At 49.2% G+C, this 26492-nt stretch overlaps 1 protein-coding gene across 7 annotated transcripts in view; it reads right to left on the minus strand.

The window, feature by feature from the left end:
- The window catches only part of ACACB (acetyl-CoA carboxylase beta), a 100638-nt gene that overhangs the window by 8501 nt on the left and 65645 nt on the right, over positions 1-26492 (minus strand). For all 7 annotated transcript variants that reach the window (XM_046638707.1, XM_046638706.1, XM_046638709.1 and 4 more), the window contains 17 exons: positions 21534-21671; positions 20612-20711; positions 20416-20523; positions 18116-18172; positions 17832-17873; positions 16599-16814; positions 14787-14942; positions 13781-13984; positions 12796-12951; positions 8579-8701; positions 8205-8474; positions 7259-7356; positions 6136-6256; positions 4759-4869; positions 3739-3882; positions 2691-2811; positions 1132-1228 (listed from right to left, as the gene is read on the minus strand). In XM_046638707.1, the coding sequence (XP_046494663.1) occupies positions 1132-1228; positions 2691-2811; positions 3739-3882; positions 4759-4869; positions 6136-6256; positions 7259-7356; positions 8205-8474; positions 8579-8701; positions 12796-12951; positions 13781-13984; positions 14787-14942; positions 16599-16814; positions 17832-17873; positions 18116-18172; positions 20416-20523; positions 20612-20711; positions 21534-21671 (2262 nt within the window). The remainder of the gene's footprint in view (positions 1-1131; positions 1229-2690; positions 2812-3738; positions 3883-4758; positions 4870-6135; positions 6257-7258; positions 7357-8204; positions 8475-8578; positions 8702-12795; positions 12952-13780; positions 13985-14786; positions 14943-16598; positions 16815-17831; positions 17874-18115; positions 18173-20415; positions 20524-20611; positions 20712-21533; positions 21672-26492) is intronic.

The raw sequence follows: 26492 nt of genomic DNA on the forward strand, positions 1-26492 counted from the left end.
GCGCAGGTCTAGGACCAGGTCGCATTTGCCAAGGATTAAAGGATGCCGAGCCTGCAGAGGCATCAGCTCAGGGGACGCCGTGACACCAGTAACCGCTGCGGCTTGCTCCCGGCCGCCCTGTGCTGGGTGCATCACTGGATCGCTCTCATTTGCTCTCCCAACAGCCCCACGAGGCAGGTGGGGGCACAGCACTCTTCGAACAAGGGAAGGGCTTCCGAGCGGAAAGAGGAGTAGATTTCACCTCTGGTTTAAAAAGGAGTTTTTAAAATCAAACGCTTACGGACAAGTGACTAAGTGCCAGTACTGGGCTTAGCATCTAGTATTTTAATACTTAGTTACTGACCAGGAGCTAAATAATGACGACAGTAACAGCAGGCGCCACCACTTGCGTGGGATTTATGATATTTTAAGTGCTCAACATATGTAATCAGCACGACAATCCTCTGGGGGTGGACTCATCACCCCCGTTTTACAGATGAGGATGTGAAGGCCCAGAGAGGGTGACAGCCTTGATCTCAGGTCCGACTCCAGGGCCTGGACCGGGAGCAACGACATCAGGCCAGGAATCTGCATGGCGAATTACGAGGCTGCTGCTTTGGGTTCCACAGAGGGAGGAACTTTCGGGAAGCGGGGGCTGTCTAGAAAGATGAGGGCCACACAGCTGAGGAGTGAGTGGCTCGGCGGAAAGCACTCGGGCAGCTCGGCCTCCAGCAGCTGTGGGGTACACCAGGGCTCCCTGGGGCGGCCCTCCTGAAATGGGATTCACAGTTTGGAGCGTCCAGTTTTCTGGGGAGAGCACCCAGGGCCACCTTCTGCTTCCCAAAGGGGTCTGCGGTCCCTGTGGCTAGAGAGCCCTGACCTAGGGGCAGACACTAGGGGCAAGGGTCCTCGCCCCCAGCAAGAAGTTGGCTGAGATGCCTTCTAAGGCCACAGACAAAGCTGGACTTTATAAAGAACTGTATCATATAGAAAACCATCCTCTAAATTGGTTTTTCTTTCATAAAATCCTGGGGCCAAGAAGAAAGTGTCCCTGGGGGCCACCTGGGAGGAAAGAACCACCTGGCCTGCACCTGGGAGTCCCAGTGCCTGCTGAGGCCAGGTGTGTGCAGACTGCCCCATCCTCAGGGTTACCTTGCTCGTCCCGTCACCACAGTCTGGGCCCAGGGCGCCATGATTTCCCTGAAACTGCCGTGGTCGAAGAATCCACTCTGCCAGGATCCCTTCAGAGCTGTGGGCAGAAGGACAGAAGCCCAGGCTGAGGGGCTGGGTTGACGAGGGTCCCCAGGGTCCACCTGGCGGGGCAGGCTGCCCTGCATGCTCTCTAAGGACAGCCCGATCTTGACAGCCCAAACACCTTTTTCCCTGGAAAAACCACACAGATCCCAACCATCTCCCAAAAAAACAGAAGGAGAAAGCGGGAGTGCAGAAAACACACCAACTCAGGACTTCAGTCCATACGGAACACCCAACTACATCCACCCCCATCGATGTCACGCAGGGATCCTAGTCACAGTCTCTGCCTTTTCTTCCCACCAGGCAAAGAGAGCGGATGGACACCTTCGGAAGGTGGGATTTCAGGAAGGTACCACCTGCCCTGGAAAACACATCGCCAACCTGCTGGCTGCTGCTTAATCACCATTTAGCTGGAAGAAAGTCTTCAATTTCCCAGAGAGAGAGAGAATACGATGATGTCAGCTGCCCCTGTCCCTGGAGGGGCGATGGTACTTGAGTCACCCCGTGGGGTAAAGGACTAGCATGGACCAGAGGAGCCAGGCAGCACGAGGGTCTCAAGTTGCAGGTGGGGGAGGCTGGGCTCCTGGGAACACAGCCCCCCAGCTTCCACGTCTGCCTGAGGGCCGGCCTGACTAGCTGAGCAAACCATCAGGAACCAGTTGGCCCTCTTTTAACCAGGATAAAGCCAGCCCCCTCAGCGCTCACGGGCGAGAAAGCCAAGAGAAATAGAAAAGGCAGAAGCAAGCAGGCGGGCCTCGTCTGCAGGCAGAGCCGGGCAGGCTCCTGATGGCCGCCTCTCCAGCACCACGCAGTGGCACAAGCAGGCTGATTTCTAAGGGTGGCGGCACGTGAAATCCTCGCCTCGGGATTACTGTGACAGGGAGCTCAGCTTTCCTGCTCTGTCCTGGTTGCTCGGAATGTAATCACACACCTCCAGGAGACAGCCTGCCCCTTTCAGAGGGAGAGAATGAATGTGTGCCAGCATGCATGTTCACACATGCGTGTGCATGTCTGCACACGTGTGTGTTTAGAAGAGGCTATGTTGCCTGTCCTGGATAAACCCATGGAGAATCACTTTATTAAGGTCTAGCCAAATAGATAAAGAGACAGAGGGAGGGAGAGAGAGAGGCAGTGTTCTCTTTGAAACTCTCACATTTCAGCCTCGGATTTTCCACCTGTGTAAGCAGGGGGCAGTGTGGGGAGAGAGCCATGACCTCTGTTGCCCTTCACCTCCCTCTATCAGCTCCAGAAACCGGAGGCTGTTTCCACCCCTTCTTGGTCAAGAGCTCAGGAAATTCATAGAGTAGAATCAGTTCCTGCATCCCCTGCCTCTGATCTTGGGGGCACCCCTCGGGGATATCTGACCAAACATCACGCTTCTACCCACAGGCTCCTGGATCCCAGGCCCAGAAAGACACCCAGCACCCAGGTCTCTGGCAAAGCACCGTAGGACTTACTTGGGTGAGGCCTTCCCGCAAGCATCCACCGGGGGTTGTAGGGAGCTCTGGACGGGAGGAATTCGATCTCTCTGTCAATGGGGTCAGTGGGCAGAATGATAGGGACGGGGCTGCGGTTATCCTGGAAGAGAAAGCCAGGTCTGCGACTCCAGTTTCCCATGCTTGTCAGTATGCCTGTGGTCTTCTCTTCGCGCTTCCCTCCTCTGACTACGATGATGCCTGGTTACGCAGCACTAGCCCCTCCCAATCTAGCTCATCAGCACAATTATGGGCAGCAGGTGGTGAGGGCCTACTATGTGCTGGGCTCTCAACACTATTTCTTTTTTTTTAATTTTTTTTTTTTTTTTAAGGATTGGCACCTGCGCTAACAACTGCTGCCAATCTTTTTTTTTTTTTTTTTCTGCTTTATTTCCCAAACCCCCCCTGTACACAGTTGTATATCTTAATTGCAGGTCCTTCTAGTTGTGGGATGTGGGACGCCGCCTCAATGTGGCCTGACGAGGGGTGCCATGTCCGCGCCCAGGATCTGAACCCTGGGCTGCCGCAGCGGAGTGCGCGAACTTAACCACTCGGCCACAGAGCCGGCCCCTCAACACTATTTCATGGAACCATCGTGATAACACCCTGGGGTAGGCGCTGATCTTACTCCCATTTCGCAGATGAAGACACTGAGGCTCAGGAAGATTCAGAGACTGTCCCAACATCTCATTGCTACCAGGGAGGAAGGAATTGAATGCAGCCTGACTGCAAAACTTGGGAATTCTCTACCGTCCAAAGTTACCTCTTTTGATGAGAGGCAATGCCACCGTTTCTAAAGGATCAACATCCTTACAATGGTATTAAAAAAAACACCCCGAAAATAGCTAGTAGAGGGCTGAGTGTCAGAGAGGGAAGGAGACAGGAGTAAGGAAAAACTACCCCAGCCACATGTGCAGTGCTGCCTGCCCGCCCCCCCCATGCCCCTGTAGCACCCAGCAAATGAACCTGATACAGAGTCTTCCAGGCCCTAAGCCGTGGGGGGGGGGGGGGTGTGTGGGGGATACTGCACCTTTGGCATATAGGACAGCCACTCCAGGATCGTATAAATGCCCTCGAAGTCATCTGGCACGGTGCTGTGGGAGACGCCATTGTAATGCATGATCTGCACGCCACCCAGCTGGTTGTTGGACGTGTAAACCTCTCTGCCCAGGACCTGCTTTGACACGGCACGGTTAGCAAGGTCCTGCCCAGCCAGGGTCCCTTCCACTTGCTTGGAAATCATCTCCCTCGGTGGTCCTCAACTCCGACTGCACAGGAGAATCACCTGGGAGCTTTCAAAGATCCTGATGCCCAGGCTGCATCCAGACCAATCACATTAGAATCTTTGGGGCTGGGACTCAGGCATCAGTATTTTGTTTTTAAGCTTCCAGATAATTTCACTACGCAGCCCAATTTGAGAAGCCATGATCCAGCTGATTACCTGGTTATCTCAAAAGCAAAACCCTTCCTGGTGTCTCTGATTCAGCAGGTCTGTGGTGGGGCCTGAGAATTTGCATTTCTAACAAGTCCCCAAGAAATGCTGACGCCGCTGGTCCTCTGGCCTGACTCTGAGACCCTCAGTGGGGTTTTAGCAGACACTATTTTGTGGAGGCTTTATAGCAACGTGGAAAATGTTTCAATACAGTGGAAAAAGGAGAATGCCAAACTGCACACTCACTAGGAGTCTAACGATGTAAAGACATAAGATGAGAGTGAAACACACCAAAACTACAGTAAGAGCAAAATTAACTTTTTTGTCATTTTCCAATTTCCTGCAATGTGTAATGCCGTTTTAATAATTTTTAAAAATTTAGTAATTTTTTTAAAACTTAATGTCGGTAATACAGCGAGTTAGTTCCACCAGAAGAGCCTAATACTTTTCTTCCCTTTTTTTTGGCTCATAAGAGGCCCAGATAACTGCAAACTGGAAAAAATAGCTCTTACATCAGTAGGAACAAAACTGGTTTCATGTTGAGAAAAATCCCCCATCTGGAGACAAGGGGAAGGTTAAAATGACGCCCTGTGCCCACACAGGCCCCTTCGCGGTCACCTTGTTGAGAGCGCTTGCTCCCGTCAGGATGATGTGGGAGTTCTCCACCTGGATCACTCGCTGGCCCAGCCTCACCAAGTAGGCCCCGATCCCAAGGGCTCGGCAGGTCACCTGCGGAGACAGGATCCCTGCTGGCTTCCTGAGGTGGCAGGCCCCGCCCCCCACGGGAGGGACAGCCCAGGCAGCCGCTGGGCACAAATGGAAGCTACAGCTTAGCCACTGGCAACCTGATTTGGGGCCAAACAGCAGAGGCAAAGACTGCTCTTCATGCTCGTGTGACCTTGGTTTCCTATCCAGAAAGAATGCAGTTAATGAAGAAGAGTGTTGTAAAGACAGAGAGCAGACACGGAATGTTCTGGTTCTTGCCTCAAGAGGCATGTGTGTAGCTCTTCTGAGCTTCGTCATTCACGAGCCATCGCAGCCTCTATACAACCAAGAGGATGTCTGGGAGTGCGTGTGAAACTGGTGTACCGGGTTAAGGGTATTGTGCCAACGTCTCTGTCCTGGTTTGGATAATGTATGGTGGTCACGTAAGACAGTCACGGGGAAAGCTGGGTGAAGGGCACGTGGGACCTCTCTGTACCATCTTGTAACTTCTGGTGAGTCCTGAACTATTTCAAAATAAAAAGACAGGTCTCTATGAAAGACATACATTTATATTTTATATATTCCAAATACATATATATCTTTTTATTTGGGAATATATATAAATGATATCTAGAAAATAAGTCTAAGGAAGACACTCATGGCCAGCATGTCCCACCTTGGAAACTAAAGATCCAACACTGACCGTAAAAATAAGGTCTTGACTGACAGTTTACACTAAAGAGGACTATGCTCCCCTCCTCCTTCTATTAGAAACGGAAACTGTTTTTGGAAAGGCCAAGTGGTAAGGGGGAGAGACTGATTCAATACCAGCTAAAATTAAACCCAAGTCCTTCTAAATAGCCAATACTTTTTAAATAAGAGGAGACTGGACTGTGATTCAAACAAATCAACTACAGAAAGATTCTTTTTGAGATGACCACTAAAACTGAACCCCAACTGGGTTCTGACGCTATTATAAAGAATTGTCGTTGATATTCTAGGTGTAATAACAGTAATTGAGGTTACGTAAAAAGTGCGGGGGAGTCTTTAGCTGTTAAAGATCCACACTGATATTTACAGATGGAAAGATACGACAGCGGGTTTGCTTTAAGATATTCCACAAGTGGGAGAGAGGGATCGAGAACGCAGGGACGGCTACATGCTGATAAACAGTCTGAACTGCGTGATGAGCACATGAGGCTATCCATTCTCTTTACTTTGGTGATCACTTTAAAGTTTCTCTAATAAAAAGTTGAGACATAAGAGAAAATCAAACAGGAGGAGACTCACCAAGCTGATGGTGACGATCTCTTCGTAAGCCAGGGAGGACTCCCCGGCAATCATGCCCGAGCCCCTCAGGTTCTCCACGCCCAGGCCGTCGTCCTTCCCAATGATATCCGTGATGACGTACCTTCAAAGCCAAACACGCGTTAAAGACCGAGATCTAGTCCAGAAAAGTCCAAGGCTGATGCATCTAGCAAGGACCCGGGGCAGGAGGGACAAGCAAGGTGAGGAACTGGAAGGCGATAACGCAGCCAGAGGTGAAACAAACCCTCAGCATTGGCCCTAAAGTTTCTAGAAGGGCTCGGTCAGCATCAATAATTACCACCCCTCCAATCAAAGACATCCGCCTGTTCGGAGGCTGTCTTAATGAGACGTCATCCCCACTGTGCATTTCTCCAAGAGCAATCTAGAATAGCAATTGGTCTGCAGAGAGACAGGGGTATACACGGTAAGCCACTAGTTCTCAACCCATCAACCAAGACTCCACAGCCACATAAGTGTGAGAGACTACAGCCTAACACCTGCTGGAGATTCACCAGGCACTTCAGCATGTTAAAGGTTCTGAGAAGGTCTGCAGGAAAGATGCTTGTTAGATCTCATGTAACCCCGGGTTTCTCGAACTTACTTGGCAATGGGAACTTTCCTCCTTCCCAAATATTACCAACTAACAGTCCAGAAATCCCAATCTGGGAAATTCTAATTTAATCTACCTCACTAAAAAACCCACAACTTTTCCTGGAAAAGACAGCTGGTAGCCATCGACATTCTCACTGCGCAGATGCCTGCCCAGTTCGCAAAATCACCACTGCATCAGGCCGGCCGATCTGGTCACAGATCATGAGCCTGCAGCTCTGGGGACATCATGGGAGCCCAACCTAATTCTCCCTGCGTGATGTGCTGTCTTTGTGAAAGGCATGACTGGTTTTGGAATGACAAGGATGGGTTCACCCTGGAGAAGGCCCCAGGTATTTAACTCATCAGTGCCTAGAAGCTCAGGGCTCCCACTGTACAAACACCACCTCCCCACGGAAAATACCGCCACGAGCCCAGAGGCAGAGAGATGATGGCCCCATTAGAAGCTGCAATTAATCACGGGCCAAACGAGGGAGCTGCCTGACAGGTTATTTACCTGGATTCTCCTTCTTCCTCGATGTGTTTACAATGGACGGAGTTCAGGGAGCTGATTCGGGTGTAGTCTTGGGGGGTCAGGTACAGGTATTTGAATCCCTTAAAAAAATATACTCCAGTGAGGTACGAACCCAGGTCCCTGCACCCGACACATTAATAACAGGTATAAACGGAAGGTCTGCTCGGTGCTAAGGGCTTTCCACTCATCCTTACAACACAACCTCACGTTATTCCTGGTCTCCCTCATTCAGTGTTTCTCAATCATCTTTTCATTATGGATCCCTACGGAACTAAGGAGCCCTTCAAACATTTTTTTTCTTTATTGCCAGCCTCCTCTCATAAAATTTTATTATAGGTATATTGTTTACATAATATGTATATAATGTGTGTGAGTACATAGGTCTACATATGTGTGTATATGCTTTTTACATGAGAAAAATAATCTCTGCCCCCTTTCGGGGGAAATATCACCCCCTTGAGAATGCACGCTCTAGTCGCAAAGAATGATTCTGTCCCCTGCATTTTCACGTCACAAAATGTGCGCTGTTCTCTCACTCGTTTTGCCTTTCACTGTAGCTGGCATCTACATGTCTCTGGATGCCTTTTAAGAACTCTCTGAGGACAAGGCCCATGTATTACTCACCTTTGCATCCTCCGTCTACGCTGCATTCAGGAGATGCTCAGTACATATTCGCTCAGTGTTTATACACTTTTCTCATTACTGTCCCCCTAAGGAGACCTTTTTCCTAACTGCCATCCCCTCCCATGAAATTTTAATGCCAACATACTGTTTGTATGCCTGTTTATATTCCGCATGGATATACTATGTTATATATAAAGAGCATGTAGTAAGATTATCTTTACCCTCTTGTGGGTGCTATGACCCCCACTGAAAATACAACGCCAGGTGAGTGGAATCACACCGCCACACCTGCTTCGTGACGTACTTTGTGGGGGTCTTCTGGGTCCACCCACGCCACCTGGAACATGTGTTTGATCTCCTCTGCAAGGCCGATCCGGGCCCCGCTGTTGGCTGCCAGGTAGATCTTGGGGATGCCCTCTGCCCGGGCCATCTCGGACGCCCGCAGGTACAGAAGGTCTTCTCCCAGCCCAAAGGATCCGATGCGGAAGGTAATGTCGTTGCTGATGACAATCACGTCCCGCCCTTCTGGATACTCTCGCGTCTTAAACCTCATTTTGAAGGCCACCATGCCCACCTGGCGAGTGGATGAACGCACAAGGAAGACAGGTTTGCTTCGGCAGAAGGAAATTTTTTGAAAGGGTGATTCCAGCCAGGGATTGGGCTCCGTGGAGTCCTTACCTCGTTTCCTCCCGGAAGTCGGTTCATCTCCACCAGCTGGCCCTGAGGGTCCAGCACTAGTTCGGTGTATGTCAGGATGTCTTTGGGGTACTTGTCTGGGGAGCCCCACAGTTTAAAGAGAGCCTGGGGAGAGGGGAGGAAAGCAACGCCTGGAGTCATCAGTAGAGAGTGACATTTTCTAGCTCTTTTGAAATCATGAACCATTTAAAGCACGCAGAAAAACATGCAGAATAATAAATACCCAAGCACCCATCTTGTGGTTTTGTCAAATCATAATTTTTCCATAGTTGCTTAAGATTTTTTTTAAAGAAATAAGAAAAATGTGGTTGAAGCCGTGGTGTCTCCTCCCCCACCGTCCTCCTACCTGCAGGTAACCATTATCCTGAATTTGTGTCCCAGCCCGCCGTGTATTTGCCAATTTTTATTTCATCATGTATGCACACACTTAAAACATATAGTATTATTCTGCGTGACAAACTTTAAATAAATGGTATTGCACTGGACACATCCGTCTGCAACCTGCTTTTTCAACTCTCCTATTTGTCAGAGAGACTTATCCATATTGATACATTTAGCTCTGGTTTATTCATTTTCTCTGCTATTCCGTTTCCACGGTGTGAATCTATCACAGTTTACGTGTTCACAACTCTTTTTAGGAACACTGGCTTGTTTTCAGTTCCACAGTGTTACCAAAAGGCCGTAACAAACATCCTTATGGTTTCTTCTCATAAACATTGATGGGAAGTTCACCGGGCCTATACCCAGGAGCGGCACCCCCAGGACACAGAGCATGTGACACTTCAACTTTACTTGGTATTATCAGATCGCTCTCAAATTTTGTGAAGCTCTCTATGGTCCCAGGAAGAATGTCTAAGAACTCCTTTGCTCCATACACTTGCCAATACTTAGTTTGGTTCAAAGATGTGCACCCACCTTTCGGGTGTGACATTTCACTGTGGCCCTGCTCTGTACCCCCGATTACTAGTGAGGTGGACATCTCTGAAGATGTTCATTGACCAGGTGAGTTTCTTTTTGCCAATTTCCCGTTTATAACTCCTGCCTATATTTTTTTATAGCTCTGCTTGTTTTTTCCTAATTGATTTATCTGTAGATAATCTAGTTCTGATCCCTTGCTGGTAATAGGCATTGAAACATATTCTTCCGATCTGGGGCTTATCTTTTCTCTTTTGCATAAAGAACTTTTAAATTTTAATGTAATCAAATTTGTGGGTCTTTTCCTGTATAATTTATGCTTTTAACTGACTCATAGTGGCTTTAATCCTCTTGAAATTCATTTTCGTATGCTGGATGAGGTAGAAATCGAAATTGATTTTTTTTAAATAGATAAGCAATTTCCTTGTAGCTTTTAGTGAAGTCTGTTCCCTTCATTCACAATCTCACCTCTGCCCTTTGTCGGGGTTCTGTTTCTGCGTGGGTCTGACTCCTGGCTCTGTTCTATTCCATTGGTCTATTTATCTAGCTCCATTACAATACCACTTCTGTGTATTAAGTACTGCTGCTTTAAAATCAGTAACGGAATCTGCTAAGACAAGTCCTCCTGACTTTCTTCTTTTCCAAAATTGTTTTTGCTGTTAATGGGCTTTTGCTTTTCCATAGGAATTAAGTTTCACAAAAAAACCCTGGAATTATACGGAACTTATTAATTTAGGCAGAACTAATATCTTTCCAACAATGAAATCTTCCCATCACTCGTGAGCATGATATCTCTCTCCATTTATCTAGGCTTAAAGTATTTCGATAAAGTTTTAAAATTTCCTCCATAAAGGTCTTGTATGGTTTTTTTATTAATTTATTCCTAGGTAACCTTCTAACTGATCTTAATATTGTAAATGGCATTTTTTTTCAAATTCCATTTTACAATTACTGCTGGTCTACGAGAATGCAATTAATTTTTGCATACCGATCTTGTATCTGGCATTCTTGCTGTAGTACCTAATTAGTTCCACAGATTCTCTTGGATTTCTTATATAGGCATTTCCATCATCTGCAAAAAGCACCATTTTGCTTTTTTCTTTCCAGTCTTTACACTTTTTATTTCTTTTGCTCATCTTTTTGCATTGGCCAGGAACTCCAATAAAAAACATTGACTAGAAGTGCTGATAATGGGCACTTCTGTCTTGTCTGGGAAAAGAATACTTCCAACATTTCCCCGTCAGGTGCTATTCATTTCAGGTTGCGATTTTTTATCAAGATAAACAAATTCCTTTCTATTCCTAGCTTATTAAAAGATTTTATTATAAATAGATGCTGTCTTGTCAAATACTTTCTTTGCACCTATTGAGAAATTTAAGTTTCTTCTTAATCTATTAATATGGTAAATTATATGGATAGACTGCTTAATATCAAATCCTATAAGAAGTCACAAGATAAACCCCACTTGGTCTAAATTTTTCCTTAATTGTTACTGGACTTCACTTGCTAATGTTTTATTTATGATTTTTGTGTCCATGTTCGTAAATGAGATAATAAACCCCTTCTCCTAATGTTCTTCCCTGAGATTAAGGTAATAACCCGATAAAATGAGTTAAGAAGCATTCCCTTTTTTTCCTACTCTCTAAACAACTCGCACTCAATAACAGAATTATCTGTTCCTTGAAGGTTTGACAGAAATTGTTATAAAATCATCTGGGCTCAATTTTAGTGAATAGACTTTTTAAACTATTAATTCAACTTCTTTAATGCTTATAATCTATTTAGATTTTCTATTTTTTCTTGAGTCACTTTTGATAAGATACATTTTTCTCAGAAATTTTCCACTTCGTCTAAGTTTTCAAATTTATGCATTGTCCTTAGTATTCTGTCTCTGTAGCTGAAAGAAAGGGAATGGATTTGCTCCTCATTTGTCTTTATTTTTCTATGTATTTCTTACCCTATGGCCTTTGAGGTCAGAGGCAAAAGGATACAGACGATGACATTCTTAATCACAAAAGTTTCCATTTATTAAGCACCTACTGAATACTTTATATCTATTTCTCACAACAACCTTGTGACGTAGGTACTGCTATTCTCCTCGTTTTACAGAGGAGGAAAGTGGCCCAGAGAGGTGAAGGAACTTGCCCTCCTTCAGGACACACAGGAAACAAAGGACAGACCCAGGATTCAGACCCGCGCCTGAGCGACCCTAGACAGCAGCTCCTCCTCCTATTCTGCATCTCCTACGCCTGAGTGCACTGATGCTTTCCTGCCTGCAGCCGAGGGTCCACGAGCATCATCCACAATGCAGTGGAGGGGAGGGAAACGGACATCCAGGTCTCCAGTGCCAGTGTGTTCAGTGCCTCCAAAGGGCCTACTACATAGAAAAATAAAGGCATAGAAAACATACCAGAAGGAAACACACTAAAATGCGACTGCAGTCACCAACAGTGGACAGATCACATACGGGTAAAATTGAATTCGCTTATTCCTATTTTTCTATATTTTCCAATGTATGCTTTAATAATCAGAAGAACATAACAAACGTTATTTTTTAAAAGTAGACTAAAACTTCCTCAAGGCCGTGACCCCACCCTCTTCCTCACGGTCTATCTGCCCTGAAAATGGTGCCTGGCAAGTGGCAAATACTTAATAAGTAAGTATTTAAAAGACCAGAAGGAAACACATCAAAACGTCAAGCATGGAACTATCAGTTACTCTTTTCTTCTTTCCACTGTCCTGTATTTTCTGAAGTTCTTATCTGCTATTACTTTCATCGTTGGGATAAAATTAGGTTTACTTTATGGGGCCAGCCAGGTGGTGCAGCAGTTAAGTGTGCACGCTCCGCTTTGGCAGCCCGGGGTCCGCCAGTCTGGATCCCAGGTGCAGACATGTCACCGCTTGGCAAGCCATGCTGTGGCAGGCCTCCCACATAGAAAGTAAAGGAAGATGGGCACGGATGTTAGCTCAGGGCCAGTCTTCCTCAGAGAAAAGAGGAGGATTGGCAGCAGATGTTAGCTCAGGGCCAATCTTCCTCAGCAAAAAGCAGAGGATTGGCAGTAGTTAGCTCAGGGCTAAGCTTCCTCAAAAAAAGAAAAATAAATAAAAGGTTTATTTTAGAAAAAAATACTATGAAGTCATTCCCAATGTTAACTTCTTTTTCTTCATGAGGACCTTGTTATCTAGGCTGGGGTCTTCAGAAGAGTAGCTGAGGACAGAGGAGTGTGGTGCTGGTGGAGTTCCTAAGGGAGCCCAGAGGTGCTGGGTCTGACCGCAGGACTTGCCTGCCTGAACATCTCCGGGAGGTCGTACACGTAGGTGGTCCCCAGGGACTGAGCCTGGAATCGCTTGGCCTGAAGCAGGTCCTTGGTGACATAGGGAGTGTTGATCAGCATCCCGTGCTGGGGCCCTTGTTTGTTGCCAAAGGAGTGAAACATGATCTGGACCAGAAAGAGGAAAACAGAGTGAGGCAGGCAAGTCTCAGGGAACCAAGCTCCTGCCCACTTTATTTCTAGCCGGTCCCTCAGTGGAACCGCAACGGGGGGAAGGAAAGCGTGTCACGTCACAGAACAAAGTCAGGGCCTGGGAGAGCCAACGTTCCTCTCTGCTGCTGTGGGCAACCAGAACGAGGAGGACAGAGGGAGATGGGAAACAGAGCTCGAAAACTGCAACTATCATACGACCGTACATTCACACACGAACAAGAGGACATACAAACTGGTGAAATCTGAACAAGGTCCCCATTCCAGCTAACCCTACGGTACCAGTGTCAATTTCCTGCTTTGACAACATCCTACAGTTATGTAAGATGTTATCATCAGGAAGTCGGGTGAAGGGCACATCAGAACTCTTTGTACTATTTTTGCAACCTCTTAAGAGTCTGTTTCAAAACAAAAACTATATATTTAAAAACGGCAGTCAATGGAATATTTGATTGACTTTATAAAAGTCTGTTCTGAAATATAATGGGGGAAAATGCCCACTGCCCCAAGTGAACCAGTCTGGAAGGTGCGTTATACTCAACCACAGTACTCCACATCTTAGCCAAATATGGTCCTACAACGGACTAAATTTTGGATTCATTCTCCTCCCTGGGGGAAGGAACGACTGCCATTCAGAAGCTAACACGTTTATCCTAAAGCTCCGAGGAGCGACCCCAATCCCACCTGGCAAGGCAAGACAGCCACCGAATGCTGTTTTTATCTACGCCTTGCTCTCCCAAGCAGCCTCTGCTCTGACTTGGCCCGCCGGGGCCCCGCCCAGCCTTACGTTTCCAGATCTGGGGTCAGTGACTTCTCTGTAGAGGCTGATGTCCAGGTAGTAGCCTGACTCGTTGGTGATGAACAGGCGGATGGGAGTCGCACTGTCGGTGGTGGTCTGGCGGATGTTGATCTTGACCTCAGCCTGCAGCACGCGGAGCTTCCACAGCCGGCTGCCGTAGCGCATCACCATGGAGCGCACCGACTCCTCGATCTGCCCCAAACCACGGCAACACCAACTTCACAGCCCATTCTGTGTACACTTGTACTATCCCTAGCACTGATAATGGGATAGTGAGATAGAGCGAATGCAAAATGCCTGGGACATAGTATGCATCCAGCAACTATCAGATAATAATAACCAAAAGCACCAGGCTAAGCCTTTAAAGCTCGCTAGATCATTCTGTCTTCGTAAGCACTCAGAGAGGCTGGCATTTTTATGCCCCACTGACAGAGAAGGAAACTGAGGCTGGTGAGAGACAGAGCGAGTACTCCTATGTTACACTGTCTTTATCTCCATCATGCACCTCCAGCCTGTGCCTTTTCTCCTCCGGGAACTATGCGGACTAGTGGCGTTGGGGCCTCTGCATGGGCCCTCTGCACCCTACACATGCCAGGCTGTTGCCAGGACTCCTTCCATAAGACCACCATAAACTGCCTGCTCATGAACCAGCCAGTGGAGTACCCGACAGAGCCTGGAGCCAGGGAGAGGACAAAACTTTGCTTTGAAGCATTTTGGACATCTGTGTTGTCCTATGAGTAAAGCGTGCCCATGGAGGGTGAACACCAGAACAGGGACAGTCCTAAAGGCAGTGGCTCACATAGGGATCTAGAATTAAATGACCGGAGGCTTGGTCTCCACCAGCAGCAACTGAGGTTCAAACACACACATACACATCCCGGAACTCGGGTCTCGAGTGCCAGGAGACAATACCCCAAAGCAGCATGCTGTGAAGAACCAGAGGTCCTGGAGAAGCTGAACCCAGAGCCCAGTGAGGGTCCCCCAGAGGCAAGACCTTGGAGGGGTCCATGATGACGGTGGGCACGAAGTTGAGGAAGATGTGGTTGCAGTCGGTGCGCACGCTGGTGTTGTTGAAGGCCACCTCCAGCTCGTCCATGGCCTCCAGGAGCAGCCGCTCACCCTCATTCTGCAGGTACTCGAAGGACGCTTCCTGCCAAAGGCGGGAGGGGCAGTGCTGCGGCAAGGGACGCAGGGCCCGCTCCAGGTGGCCAGAAACACAGCCTCAGAGAGGAGGGGGACAGGAAAACATTCCCCTCCTCTGAAAGGATCCCCAGGCGAGAACAGCAGAGCCCTGTCTCCCCAGGCGCAGGATGTGAAAGGCTCTCGAGCGTGGGCACCAAGTCTTTCTCTCCTCACCCTGATGCTTGGACAACTGGGGCCCTGCTGACCCCAGCTGACTGAGGCAGGGTTAGCCAGGTCAGGAGATGACAAACAGCTCACCCGGGAGCACACTTCTCAAACGTCCACACCCCAACCACCTCCTGTATTGGGTTCTCACACTCTGGGCCCCTATCGCCCTGCCCTAGTCACCCCAAGCCCAGGTACCAGATGACAAGGAACACACCCTGTGCTCCAGAAGCTGCTGGAATTGTTCAGACTAGCCAATCACAAGCCTGCTTTCCCTGCCTCACCCTTTCCTTCCTGCAGAAACCACAATAAGGCCTCTCGCCCAGTGTCGCCCTCTTCCTCCGCCTCCTGGACAACCCTGGTGCGTCCCCACGTGGCCCACATGGCATGGCGTGCCCCCTTCCCTTGGGCATTGTGAGTAACAAGCTATCTTTTCAATGGCACGTGTCTCCTCATCTGTCAGCCTTACCACACCTGAATACTAATAAAACCTATTAAAATATCTAGTTGACTGAAGCAGCAAAAAACTGAGATTAGCTGAACATCCATCAATGGAGGATTAGTAAAAAAACATTACATACATACGGTACTTCCGTGCAAGGAAATACCATGGAGTGGATCATCTCTATGAACATGGACAAGGAGCTGACCAGTAAAAAGACTAGCCTTCAAACGATTTGTCCGTGCTGAGCTCCCATCTGTAACATTACACCTATAACTCAATGTATGGAATTAGGCCTGGAAAAGGTCACCAACAGGGCTCACCCCTGGGTGGCAGGATTCTGGGTCCTTCCTGATTTTTAAAGGTGATTTTCAGTATTGTTTGAAATTTTCACACATAATCATGGGTTATTTTTCTTCTTTTGGTGAGGAAGATTGGGCAACTGAAGTAACGTCAGTTGCCAATGTTCCTCTTTTTGCTTGAAGAAGATTGTCCCTGAGCTATCAGCTGTGCCAATCTTCCTCTAGTTTATGTGGGATGCCACCACAGCATGGCTTGATGAGCGGTGTGTATGTCCGCTCCTGGGATCCGAACATGTGGACCCCAGGCCGCCGCAGTAGAGCGCAGGAACTTAACCACCATGCCACAGGGGCGGCCCATGGTTACTGTCCGAAGTGCAAGAACCAGTGAAAAATGATCATGCACCCCTCCAGCAAATACAAGAGAGTCTCTTAACAAACCAGCATCTTTCCATCCTATGGATTCTCTTCTCACGCAGAGAGCTCCATGTGACACAAGAAACAGAGCCACATGCCACCAGCCGGCATAGGAAAATAGGCTACTTTGCTGTCCACCTCCATGCTCCACACTGGAGCGTCACAAGGGCAGGGCTGGGTGTGCCCAGAGCACCTGCGACCCGCAGCATGCAGCCCAGGGCCCGGCACAGAGCAGGGAGTCCAAGAAGGGAAGGCACGAGCGAGAAGCTCAGAGGCAGAAAGAACCCCTGTGACATTTCACCTTTGTGATCAGGTCCGAGTGCCTGATGATGGCGCGGATGAAGAACCTGTGGTCCGTCACCTCCGCGCCCTCCTTCACCTTCGCAGCGCCCAGGTAGAGATGCATCTTGTGGTTGGCACAGGGCACGGCGGTCAGATCGAAGTTGCGCATCCGGCTGAGCTCCAGCTGGAAGGCCAGGGCGGGCTCCAGGTGCCGGTAAATGCGATCTTCTGCGAACTGTGGGTCGACCAGAGAGAAAAAGAGACACGGACGTAGGCGGAGTTTGACGTGGGGGCCGCGTGCCTGCTTGAGCCCCGCCCTGCAGACCCTGGGGTCTCTGAGTTCAGCACTCAGGAATGTAGTAGGCACTGCGTCTCCTAACTGTGAGCAAGCCCAGGGCTCAAGAAATTTGGGATCTTGCGAAGCGCCAGAGGAGAGCCATGGGCACTGCAAGTCTGATGAGGCCTCTGGACTCCTGGGTGAGCCTCGCTCGTCCCCAGCACCTGCCAGCACAGCCAGGCTGTTCTCCATCTCTCACAGCACAGAGCATTCCTCCAAAGGCCACTCGCCCCTGGTTTCTTTGGGGAAGCTGGTCACTGACTGACAGTGCTGGAGTCTAAACCAAAGACAAACCGAAGAAGCTCAAGAAAGCACAGGTCTTAACGAGAAAAGGAAGGCTTTGGATAAATTAAAATACAAAGTACTGAATTTGCTGGAGCCTCGAAGCCGTGCTGGGAACAAGCCCAATGATCTACAACAGGGCTCTCAGCAAACTTTTTCCTAAAGGGCCAGAGGACTGAGGGAGCAGACCTCTGCCACAGCTACTCGATTCTCCCGCTGGGGCGAGAAAGCCACAGTGGACAACAGTCATGGACTTGGTCTGGCCTCGTTCCCATCAAACTGTTTATAAAAACACGAGGCTGACCTGCAAGCCACAGTTTGCCAACTGCTGTTCTAGAAGAAGATAAGAAGAGGTTGGGAGAACCATCTTCCTGAGCGCATCAGTAAGTACAAAAACCATCCAGGTGAGAGAGAAACCTGCAGCAAAGGCTGAAAAGGCAGGAAACTCGAGGCCTGAGCTCCGTATGGAAACAAGGGCTCTCACTGGAAATACAATCCCGGAGGAAGGCCGAGGTGGACATAAAAGTAGCATGTTCTAGAACATGGAGATACCTTAAGGACTGGGGACTTTAGTTTCCCCGAATATCATAGATGCCAGAGAAGAGAGAACAATACCGTCGCTTTTTGTCATACCTCATCTCTTGCTCTGAATGTGAAAAACTTGGGAAATTCTTTCTGCAAAAAGAAATCCATAAAAAGACAATTAAATCAAGCAAGACTCATTTAAACATTTGTATACCTGCTTTGTGATTTTTAACCATAACCTAGTCTGCTTCTAGAATGAATAATCTGGAAGGCCGTCTCTTCTCTAGCAATTGATCTCTTCCAACCCCGGCTACAGAGTAATTGTCAGATCGAAGGCACTGAGCCCTGAAGGACGGAAAGACTCATGCATGCGCCCTGAGAATCGGACTGACCTGCTGGGCAATCAGGAATGTGATTCTTCGGAGTCCACAACCCACGAGGATGTCTTTCTGCATTAAAAACCAAACACAATAGAAGAGCATTTGGCCACAAAAAGGAATGAAGTACTGATACACGTTGCCACATGGAAGAACCTTGAAAATGTTACACTAAATCAAAGACGCCTGTCACGAAATACCTGATATTGTATGATTCCACTTATATGAAATATCCAAAATATATGGGCAAATCCACAGAGACAGAAATAGATTAGGGGTTGTCTAGGGCGGCAGGGAGGGTGTTGGGCTGGGGGAAAATGAAGAGTGATTGCTAATGGGGACAGGGTTTTTTTGGGGGGTGGGGGCTGGTGAAATTGTTCTAAAATATAATTTTGGTGATGGTTCCACAATTCTATGAATACACCAAAAAGCACTGAGTTGTACATTTTAAATGGGGGAATAGCATAGTATATGAATTAAATTCAATAAAGCTGATATATAAAAATACATATATACACGTATACATATTTTTTAACATTTCATGAAATCTTTAATGAAATTGCTGGGGAGGAGCACTGGATATTTTTAAAAAGTTGAGTAAAAAAGCCTGATACAGAAAGTACAAACTGTATAATTTCATTTATAGACAGTTTTTTATTTTTGCAGGGGAAGATTTGCCCTAAGCTGACATCTGTTGCCAATCTTCCTTTTTTTTTTCTCTTCTCCCTCCCACCCCCAAAGCCCCAGTACATAGTTGCCTATAGTTGTAAGTTCTTTTGGTTCTTCTATGTGAGCGAATGAGTGGTGTGGGTCCGTGTCCGGGAACCAAACCCGGGCTGCCAAAGCGGAGCGTGTCAAACTTTAACCACTAGTCGATCAGGGCTGGCTCTTTATATAGACAGTTTTACGAGGAAAGAAAAACCCCAAAAGACAAGAAAATAAAGTTGTTTAATTTGTCCATAAGACAAGGAAAGTTGTTAGGAGAAATGAATAGTTTTGGCCCATTTCACAAAAAGGTAAGCAGACATACACAAAAGAATCCCTCACAGAATGCGGGTTGGAAAGGGAGCAGGATAAAGCGCAAAATGAAGCGGATTCCAATGTGAGAGGACCAGCCTGGTTACTGGGAGCCTGATTTTCGATTCTCAACTCAAGGTGTGCGTGAGTGTGTATGTATACAAGTGTGCATGTGCACACACGTATCTGCGTAATGTAAAATTTTTAAATACTATAGAAAATATAACATAAAAACTGTCTTTCCTTTCCCCAGTGGATGCAGGTTCCTTTAGCTCCCCTCTCTTCACTATGTTTTATATACATATATGCACACACACACATATATGACACATGCACCTGTAACACACTTATATGTACAGAAATACACACATTCAATCTTTTCTGGTTCATCGATATCCTCTGGGTATTTAGAGAACTGGTTCCTTGCTTTCATGGCCACGTGGTACCCACAGCACAGGCGGGCATACTGCAGGATTCCTCACTGCCCACACCTTCCACAGGTGATTCCGACATCCCTCCCACCGCCCTCTCCAGGTAAGAACCACCAAGCATCCTGAGCATCATCTGATTTGGTTAGAGGGGCAGGCGAGCTCCCAATCAGCTCAGATGTCACCTCGTCTACGCGTGGGCTGCCACACTGAAAATCCAGTAAGGACGTCAGCTATGTCAGCAACAAACAGGCTGGAGGGAAATACGCCACAGGGGCAGCCTCTGGATGGCGGGGCTTCGTTTTAAAACCTGCTTTTCAGATTTGTCTGCACCTTAAACATTTTGTACAATGAACATCATCACGCTGTTGATTAATAAGTTACAGGCTAAGTAAATCACTAATAACGCCCCTAAGCTTTTACGGAGTAGCCACAACCTGGCGTCATTCACCCAATGTCTCCTGTCCAGGAAGCACCAGGCCAGGTCCACTGAGGGACGCCAAGTCAGAAGACACAAGAGGTGTCCCTCCCACCAGGATAATACAGGGAATACAACACATACATAGATAAACAGACTAAAAAGAACAACTGAAAATTTCCAAGTGTTCTTGAAGTTGAGACCAAGTCAGGAGGGTAAAGAACTAACAGCCAGACAGCGTGCCTGGTAGATCTATGAGCCAAGAATCTCAGCATCCCATTTTTACAGATGGGAAAACTAAGAATCAGAGAGGTAAAGTAACCTGCCTGAGGTTACACAGCACCTTCCCACTGTTTCTACTACCCACACGCACCAAGCTGCTCCACGTTTGCAGCTGAGGTCCTTGAGCATACATATAGCAATCCCCCAAACCAGAGGCACGCCCGACGTACCTTGGACTGCACAAACGTCCGGAAAATCGGCACCAGCTCCTCATCCTCTGGATGGTCCGCACACTGAAGGGCCACGTTCAGGATGTGGATTGGCTCTTCTCTGTGGCTCTGGGAGAGAAAACCAAGACGGGGCAGTAGAAGGGCCCAGGGCCCCAGCTCGTCCCCTCCTCAGCTAGCTCCTGGCTCAGACACTTACCTTGCTGTCGTCCTCGGAGTACAGGGAAGTGAGGGCCTTGCTGAAGAGGGGCATGTCCTTGGGCACGTTGGCAAAGCAGGAGATGACTTCATCAAAGTTCCTGGGGGCGCAGGGCAGAGAGGGAGGGCTGAGGGGCTGCGCCCTATGCCATCTAGGTCAGACCCAGGCCCTCCCCCTTCCTGACCACCACTGCAAGCTCCTGCATCCCTGTGCAGAGCTCATCTGGCTCCTGACTAGGCCTAAGGCACCACTGATGGGGTCTTTCCCAAAAGGGAAGCACGAGCCTGTGTGATCGGAGATCATGAAAGAAAGAAAACACGTCCAACCCAATGCTCTGGGCACCAGCTGGGCCCCCCGTTTCATTGGCTGGGAGACCCTCCCAACCTCACCCCTCTGAGTCAACTGAGGATAATCAAGCAATCACTACCCTCCTAAGGCTGCTGTGAAGGTACAAGGTAACCCAAGCGGCCTGCATAACACACAGGACCAGGGTGGAAAAGGGGCGATAACAACAATGGTTCCCACAGCTGACATTTATAGAGCACCCTATTCACATACTAATTACACTTTAAATACAATATTTAATAGGTACTATCTTGCTTCTTTTCCTGGTGACCCTATGAAGTAGGTCCTTCTGTTATACTCACTATACAGATGAGAAAACTAAGGCACAGAGAGGTTAAATACTTTGCTCCGAGTCTCACAGTTAGGGAGCACAGAATCAGAATTCAAAGGCAGGTGGGCTGACACAGAAGCCCACACTCTCGGCTGTGATGACATTCTCATTCTGTTATTACGAACTCTCTGTGCCATCTGTCTGGGCCGCCCCCACCTGGCGTGTCAAATGAATGGGTGGGGGTCAGGGGACGCTCGCCCAGCCCCTCTGCTGGGGGTATCTGGGAGGTGGGGCCACGCCGGGTACCTGGTGAAGTCCTCAAATCTCCTGAAGGCGACCATGGCCCCCATTCGCTGGCACAGAGGGGAGAAGCCACTGTCCATGAAAAGCTCGGTGCTGTGCCTCAGCAGGTCGGGGTTGGAGACACTGATGGGCATGGCCACCCTGCAGGGGCACAGGAAGCGGGCACTGAGGAAGCTGCTTTCGAGTCTGGCCCCAAGCTTCCTGCCCTGGAAGCTTCAGTGAGCTAGACCAGCCGTAGAGCCCTTCCAAAGGGGGCCTTAAATTGGGGGTGGAGGGGACTGAGGTCGGCCCGGTGGCTGAGGAGTCTCACCTGATTCCTCAGAACCCGGTGTAGACAAAGGGCTCAAGAAGTGAGTGAGCGAGTGAATGAATGAATGATGCAAACAAGCCCATTCAAACATGGTCCCCAAGGGGTGATATTGTGATTTATAATAAGAAATACATATTTGGTCTTTGTCCCTTTCTTGGCAGAGTTCCTAAAACCCTTGGAATTTCCTAAGAGATGAGAGAAATAAAGGTGTCTTCTGTTATGTTAATGAGCTGACTTTGGAAAGCACCTATGGATAGGGGCTGGTTGCCAAGGGAACCAAGCTTGATTAGAGGGCTGGAATTTTCAGTCCCACCCCCCACCCCCCCCCCCCCCCGATTTAGGGAGGAGAGAGGGGATGGAGGCAAAATCAACTACCAATGGCCAATGATTTAATCAATTGTGCCTATGTCATGCAGTCTCCATAAACACCCAGAAGAAGGGGTTCGGGGAGCTCCCGGGCTGGTGAACCAGAACACATCCATGTGCTGGGCCCTCAACTCCACAGGGACAGGAGCGCCTGCGCTCAGGACCTCGCCCTAAGCATCTCTGCCATCTGGCTGTTTCTCAGTTATATCCTTTTATGATAAACCGATAACCTAGTAAATAAAATCTTTCTCTGAGTTCTGTGAGTCACTCTAGCAAATTAAACCCAAGGACAGAGTTGTGGGGACCTCTGATTTAAGCCAATCAGTCAGAATGAGACAGGAACCAGCCTAATGAGACAGGGCCATCTGCAAGGCCCCTGGCATAACAAGATAGGGCCCCTAACCAACTGGCAAGCCAGGGGAATCAGATAGAGCACACAAAGATCCACATTCCACAGCCTCTGGACGTTCCTGGGTTCACGCACGCGCCCTAGCACCCAGGAGTTGCCTGAGGGTGACCCTAGCCGCATTAGCACGGTAAACATCACACCCAGGGGTGGTGAGCTAGAATGCTAATGATACGTGCATCGCATGTGGTGGCATGCTGAACAACAGCACAGGTGCAAGCACAACCCCGCCTCTCCATGCCATGACAAGGCCATCCTCCCAGGCTTGCCTAATAAAGCCCCACAGTCACGCTCCCTACCGACTGGGTCACCTGCCCCTTTTCTTTCTGCGCCAGCCCCTTGTGCCTCTCCTGTGCCCAAGCTGATAAACTTCTGCTTTTCTACTCCCGTTTGTTGTCTCTCTTGATTTCTACCCTGGGGGACAATAAGAACCCAATGTGCCGGTAACAAGCACACGTGACAACCTGGACTTACAACGGGCATCTGAAGTGGGGTGGGTCGGGGGCAGTCTTGTGGGACTGAGCCCTTAACCTGTGGGATCTGACACTGTCTCCAGGTGGACAGCGTCAAAACTGAGTTAAATTGTCAGATATCCAGCTGGTGTCAGAGAATGGCTGATGGTGTTGGAAAACCCACACATAGGAATTGGTGTCAGAATCCTACAAGGTAAACAAACCCCAAGTAGTGAGGTCAGCTGGAGAATGAACACTCTCAGAGCCAGCTTCTCCCAGAGGGCCCCGGGCCCAGGGGCAGGCTTGGTTCCGAGACACTCCAGGCCCTGCTCTCCAGACAGGGTCTGAAACCAAAACTCCGCCAGGCCAAGCAGCCTACTAGAGTTTAGCCGGCCACTGCCCCTGACACTGGCTGCTCACCAGGAGCAAATCCAAGCGGGTCCCCAGGGGCAGTGAGAGCCGGGGATGGAGGGGCTGTCCGTCAGATAGGGGGCAGGAGTCAAGAGAGGAGACTGCTTGCAAGGCCGGCCCCTGGCTGGCATCCACGACATGGATCTGGGGAGGGTTCCCAGCCCTCCCTAAATGATGGGGGAGGCCCATTGTTGCAAACCGTTTGTGCTGTGGGGTTTATGCCGAGCACCTGCTTTCCTTCGGGAGCCTGGACTATCGGGACGTGCTTGGCAGAGGGTGCCACGTGACCACCTCCCACTGAAAACCCCAGGCGCTGAGCCTCTAACTGGCCACCGGACAACACGGCACTCGGCCGTCACACCTCGTTGCTAGGGGAACGCAGCACATCCCAGGCACTTCCACCAGGAGAGGACCCCGGTTCTTCTGCTGGCTGGGCTTGTGTCCCATCACCGTAATAAGTCATAGCCGTGAGCACAACTACATAGTGAGTCCTGGAAACCTTCCTAGCGAATCGTCGAACCTGAGGGTGCCCTTGGGGACCCCAGACCCGGGGGGGGGGGGCCTGTGTGCACCTTCCTGTTAGGTACCCCTGAAATCATCATTCGGGCCTCCTGCTCCCCGACAGCTAGATGCAGAGGTAAGAGAGTGGCATGGCAGCATGGGCTGAATTCGGCCAGACTGACTCGGGGCCGTGCAGCATTTTTAATATATTCCTATACAGTAATTACCTGGCCACACTGAAAAGTTAAGGGATTTTATTTTTTTTTTTTTAAGTCTAGATGGGGGCTGGCCCAGTGGTGCAGTGGTTAAGTTCATGTGCTCTGCTTCAGCAGCCCAGGGTTCACAGGTTGGGATCCCGGGCGAGGACCTAGCACCACTCATCAAGCCATGCTGTGGCGGCGTCCCACACAGAATAGATGAAGATGGGCACAGACGTTAGCTCAGCAACAGTCTTCCTCAAGCAAAAAGAGGAGGACTGGCAACAGATGTTAGCTCAGGGCCGATCTTCCTCACACACACACACACACAGTCTAGATGTCCTGCTTCTCTTGTAAGAAAGACACGGAAAGATCAGGCGTTGCTGGGCTGCTTTTCTGCAGGGCGCCAGCAAGCCAGCAGGAACAGCAGCGCCCAGGCAGGGGCGTGCTCTCCAGCTCCCACCTCCTGGTTGTGCTCACAGGCCCCTCGGGTCTGGACCTAAGTCCAAGCCACAGCCTGCAGGAAGCCCTGCTGGCCTCTTCTCTGACTTCCCCTTGCTGCCCTGACCCAATTCACAACGCGCCTGGCTCTGCAGACACAGGTGTGGAGGGCCCAGCCAGGCCCTGCTGGGAGGTGGGACCTCAATCCTCACGGCCCTTCTCGGAGGCCTTGAAGGGCGGGGTTGTGGGGGCAGCTGCAGGCGGGGTCTCCTCCTAGGCCACAGGCCCCAAGTAAGCTGATGGCATCCCAGCCGACAGCAACAGTGAGGACCTGAGACAGTCAGGGACCCCTCCAGGGTGCTCAGTGTCTCCCTGGGTGAAAATAGCACCCTGCGCCCATACTGAGGGTCACAGCCAACAACCCGGATACACGGGTCGGTCCCTCCTAAGACACAAGGCACGACTGGCCCACAGGCTTCAGGAGACCACCTTCCTTTCCTAACTGCATTGAACTGCTGAGATGACGAAATTAAGAAAGGAAAAGAATTCCTCCTCAGGAGCAGACAATCCCCGAGTCCTTACACACACCTCCCACAGCCGCCAAATGGTGCCAGGCCACAAGCCATCAGTCCCCTTTTCTCTCAATCAAACCAAACATCACAATCCTATTTTTTGGGAATAAGAAGTGTAAAAATAAACAATAGATAAGAAAGGAGGTGCCTCGTGGGGAAGCCCTTTTCTTCTCCATCCATAATAGAACAGCACCTTTCCTCTTAAAACCAACAGAAAGAGAAACATATTTTTTAAAATCCCAAGAGACCAGAAAATCCCGTTTCAAGAAAGCATGAACCCTGTTGCCCGTATAGACATAAGAGCTGATCAACTCTGCGACCAAATCACGAGACCGTCCTAGCCACAAGCGAGGCGTCTGGGAACCCCCATGAGAAGCAGAAACAGAGGGGCAGGAAGAGCGAAGAGAACGCTCAGATCCCAGGGAGACGTCATCGCTTTAGCGGAAGGTGTCGCACTCTGTCTGACCAGAACGGTACTTCGGGTCCTGAAAGAAGCTGGATTAAAAAAGAGATGGTGAGGGAGCCACAAAGACACACCAGGATGTCCCCCACCGAGGACATCACGGGATCCAGACAGGCCAACACGCGGGCTGGCTCTGGGCGGCCCTCAAATGCTGAGGGAAGAACCCTGAGGTCAGAGTGTGAGCTGGGCCAAAATTCCTGTGCAAATGAGCAGCTCAGCCTATGTCAAGTGAAGGCCCCAGGGCTCCTGGTGTGTAAAACGGAGACAAGAACATATTTCTGGCCGACAGATAGCGAGGGCTGAATGAAACAGAGTGTGGAGGCACTTAGCATACTGCCTGACCAACAGCATGCCATCAGACAGCAGTAACAGTATCAGCCACAATCATCACAGTGACCCTAATATTCATCAACAACTTCCTGTGCGCCAGGCACTGTTCTAAAGGCTGCAAGTGCCTCATCTCACTTACTCTTCACAATGGCTAGGACAGCATGGTCCAACAGAACTTTCTGCAGTGGCAGAATGTTCTAGAATGGCAATATCCCATATGGCAGCCAGGAGCCCCATGTGGCTACTGGGCACTTTAAATGCAGCTGGAATGACTGAGGAATGGAATTTTCAATTTAATCTTCATTCGTTTTCATTTAAATAGCCCACATGTGGGTAGTGGCTACAACACTGGATTGTGCAGGTGTATGAGGTAGGCAGTGAATTATCTCCAGTCCACAGAGGAGGGAACAGAGATGTGGGGAGATCCCACGGTGGGGCAGTGGCACCCCTGATGTCCCCCAGCAGTGTTCGCACACCCACTTGCTGGCTCCCTCCAGAGACAGGAGACAGTGG

This window comes from Equus quagga, chromosome 15 (assembly GCF_021613505.1).
Source record: "Equus quagga isolate Etosha38 chromosome 15, UCLA_HA_Equagga_1.0, whole genome shotgun sequence".
In the NCBI taxonomy this organism is placed as follows: domain Eukaryota; kingdom Metazoa; phylum Chordata; class Mammalia; order Perissodactyla; family Equidae; genus Equus; species Equus quagga.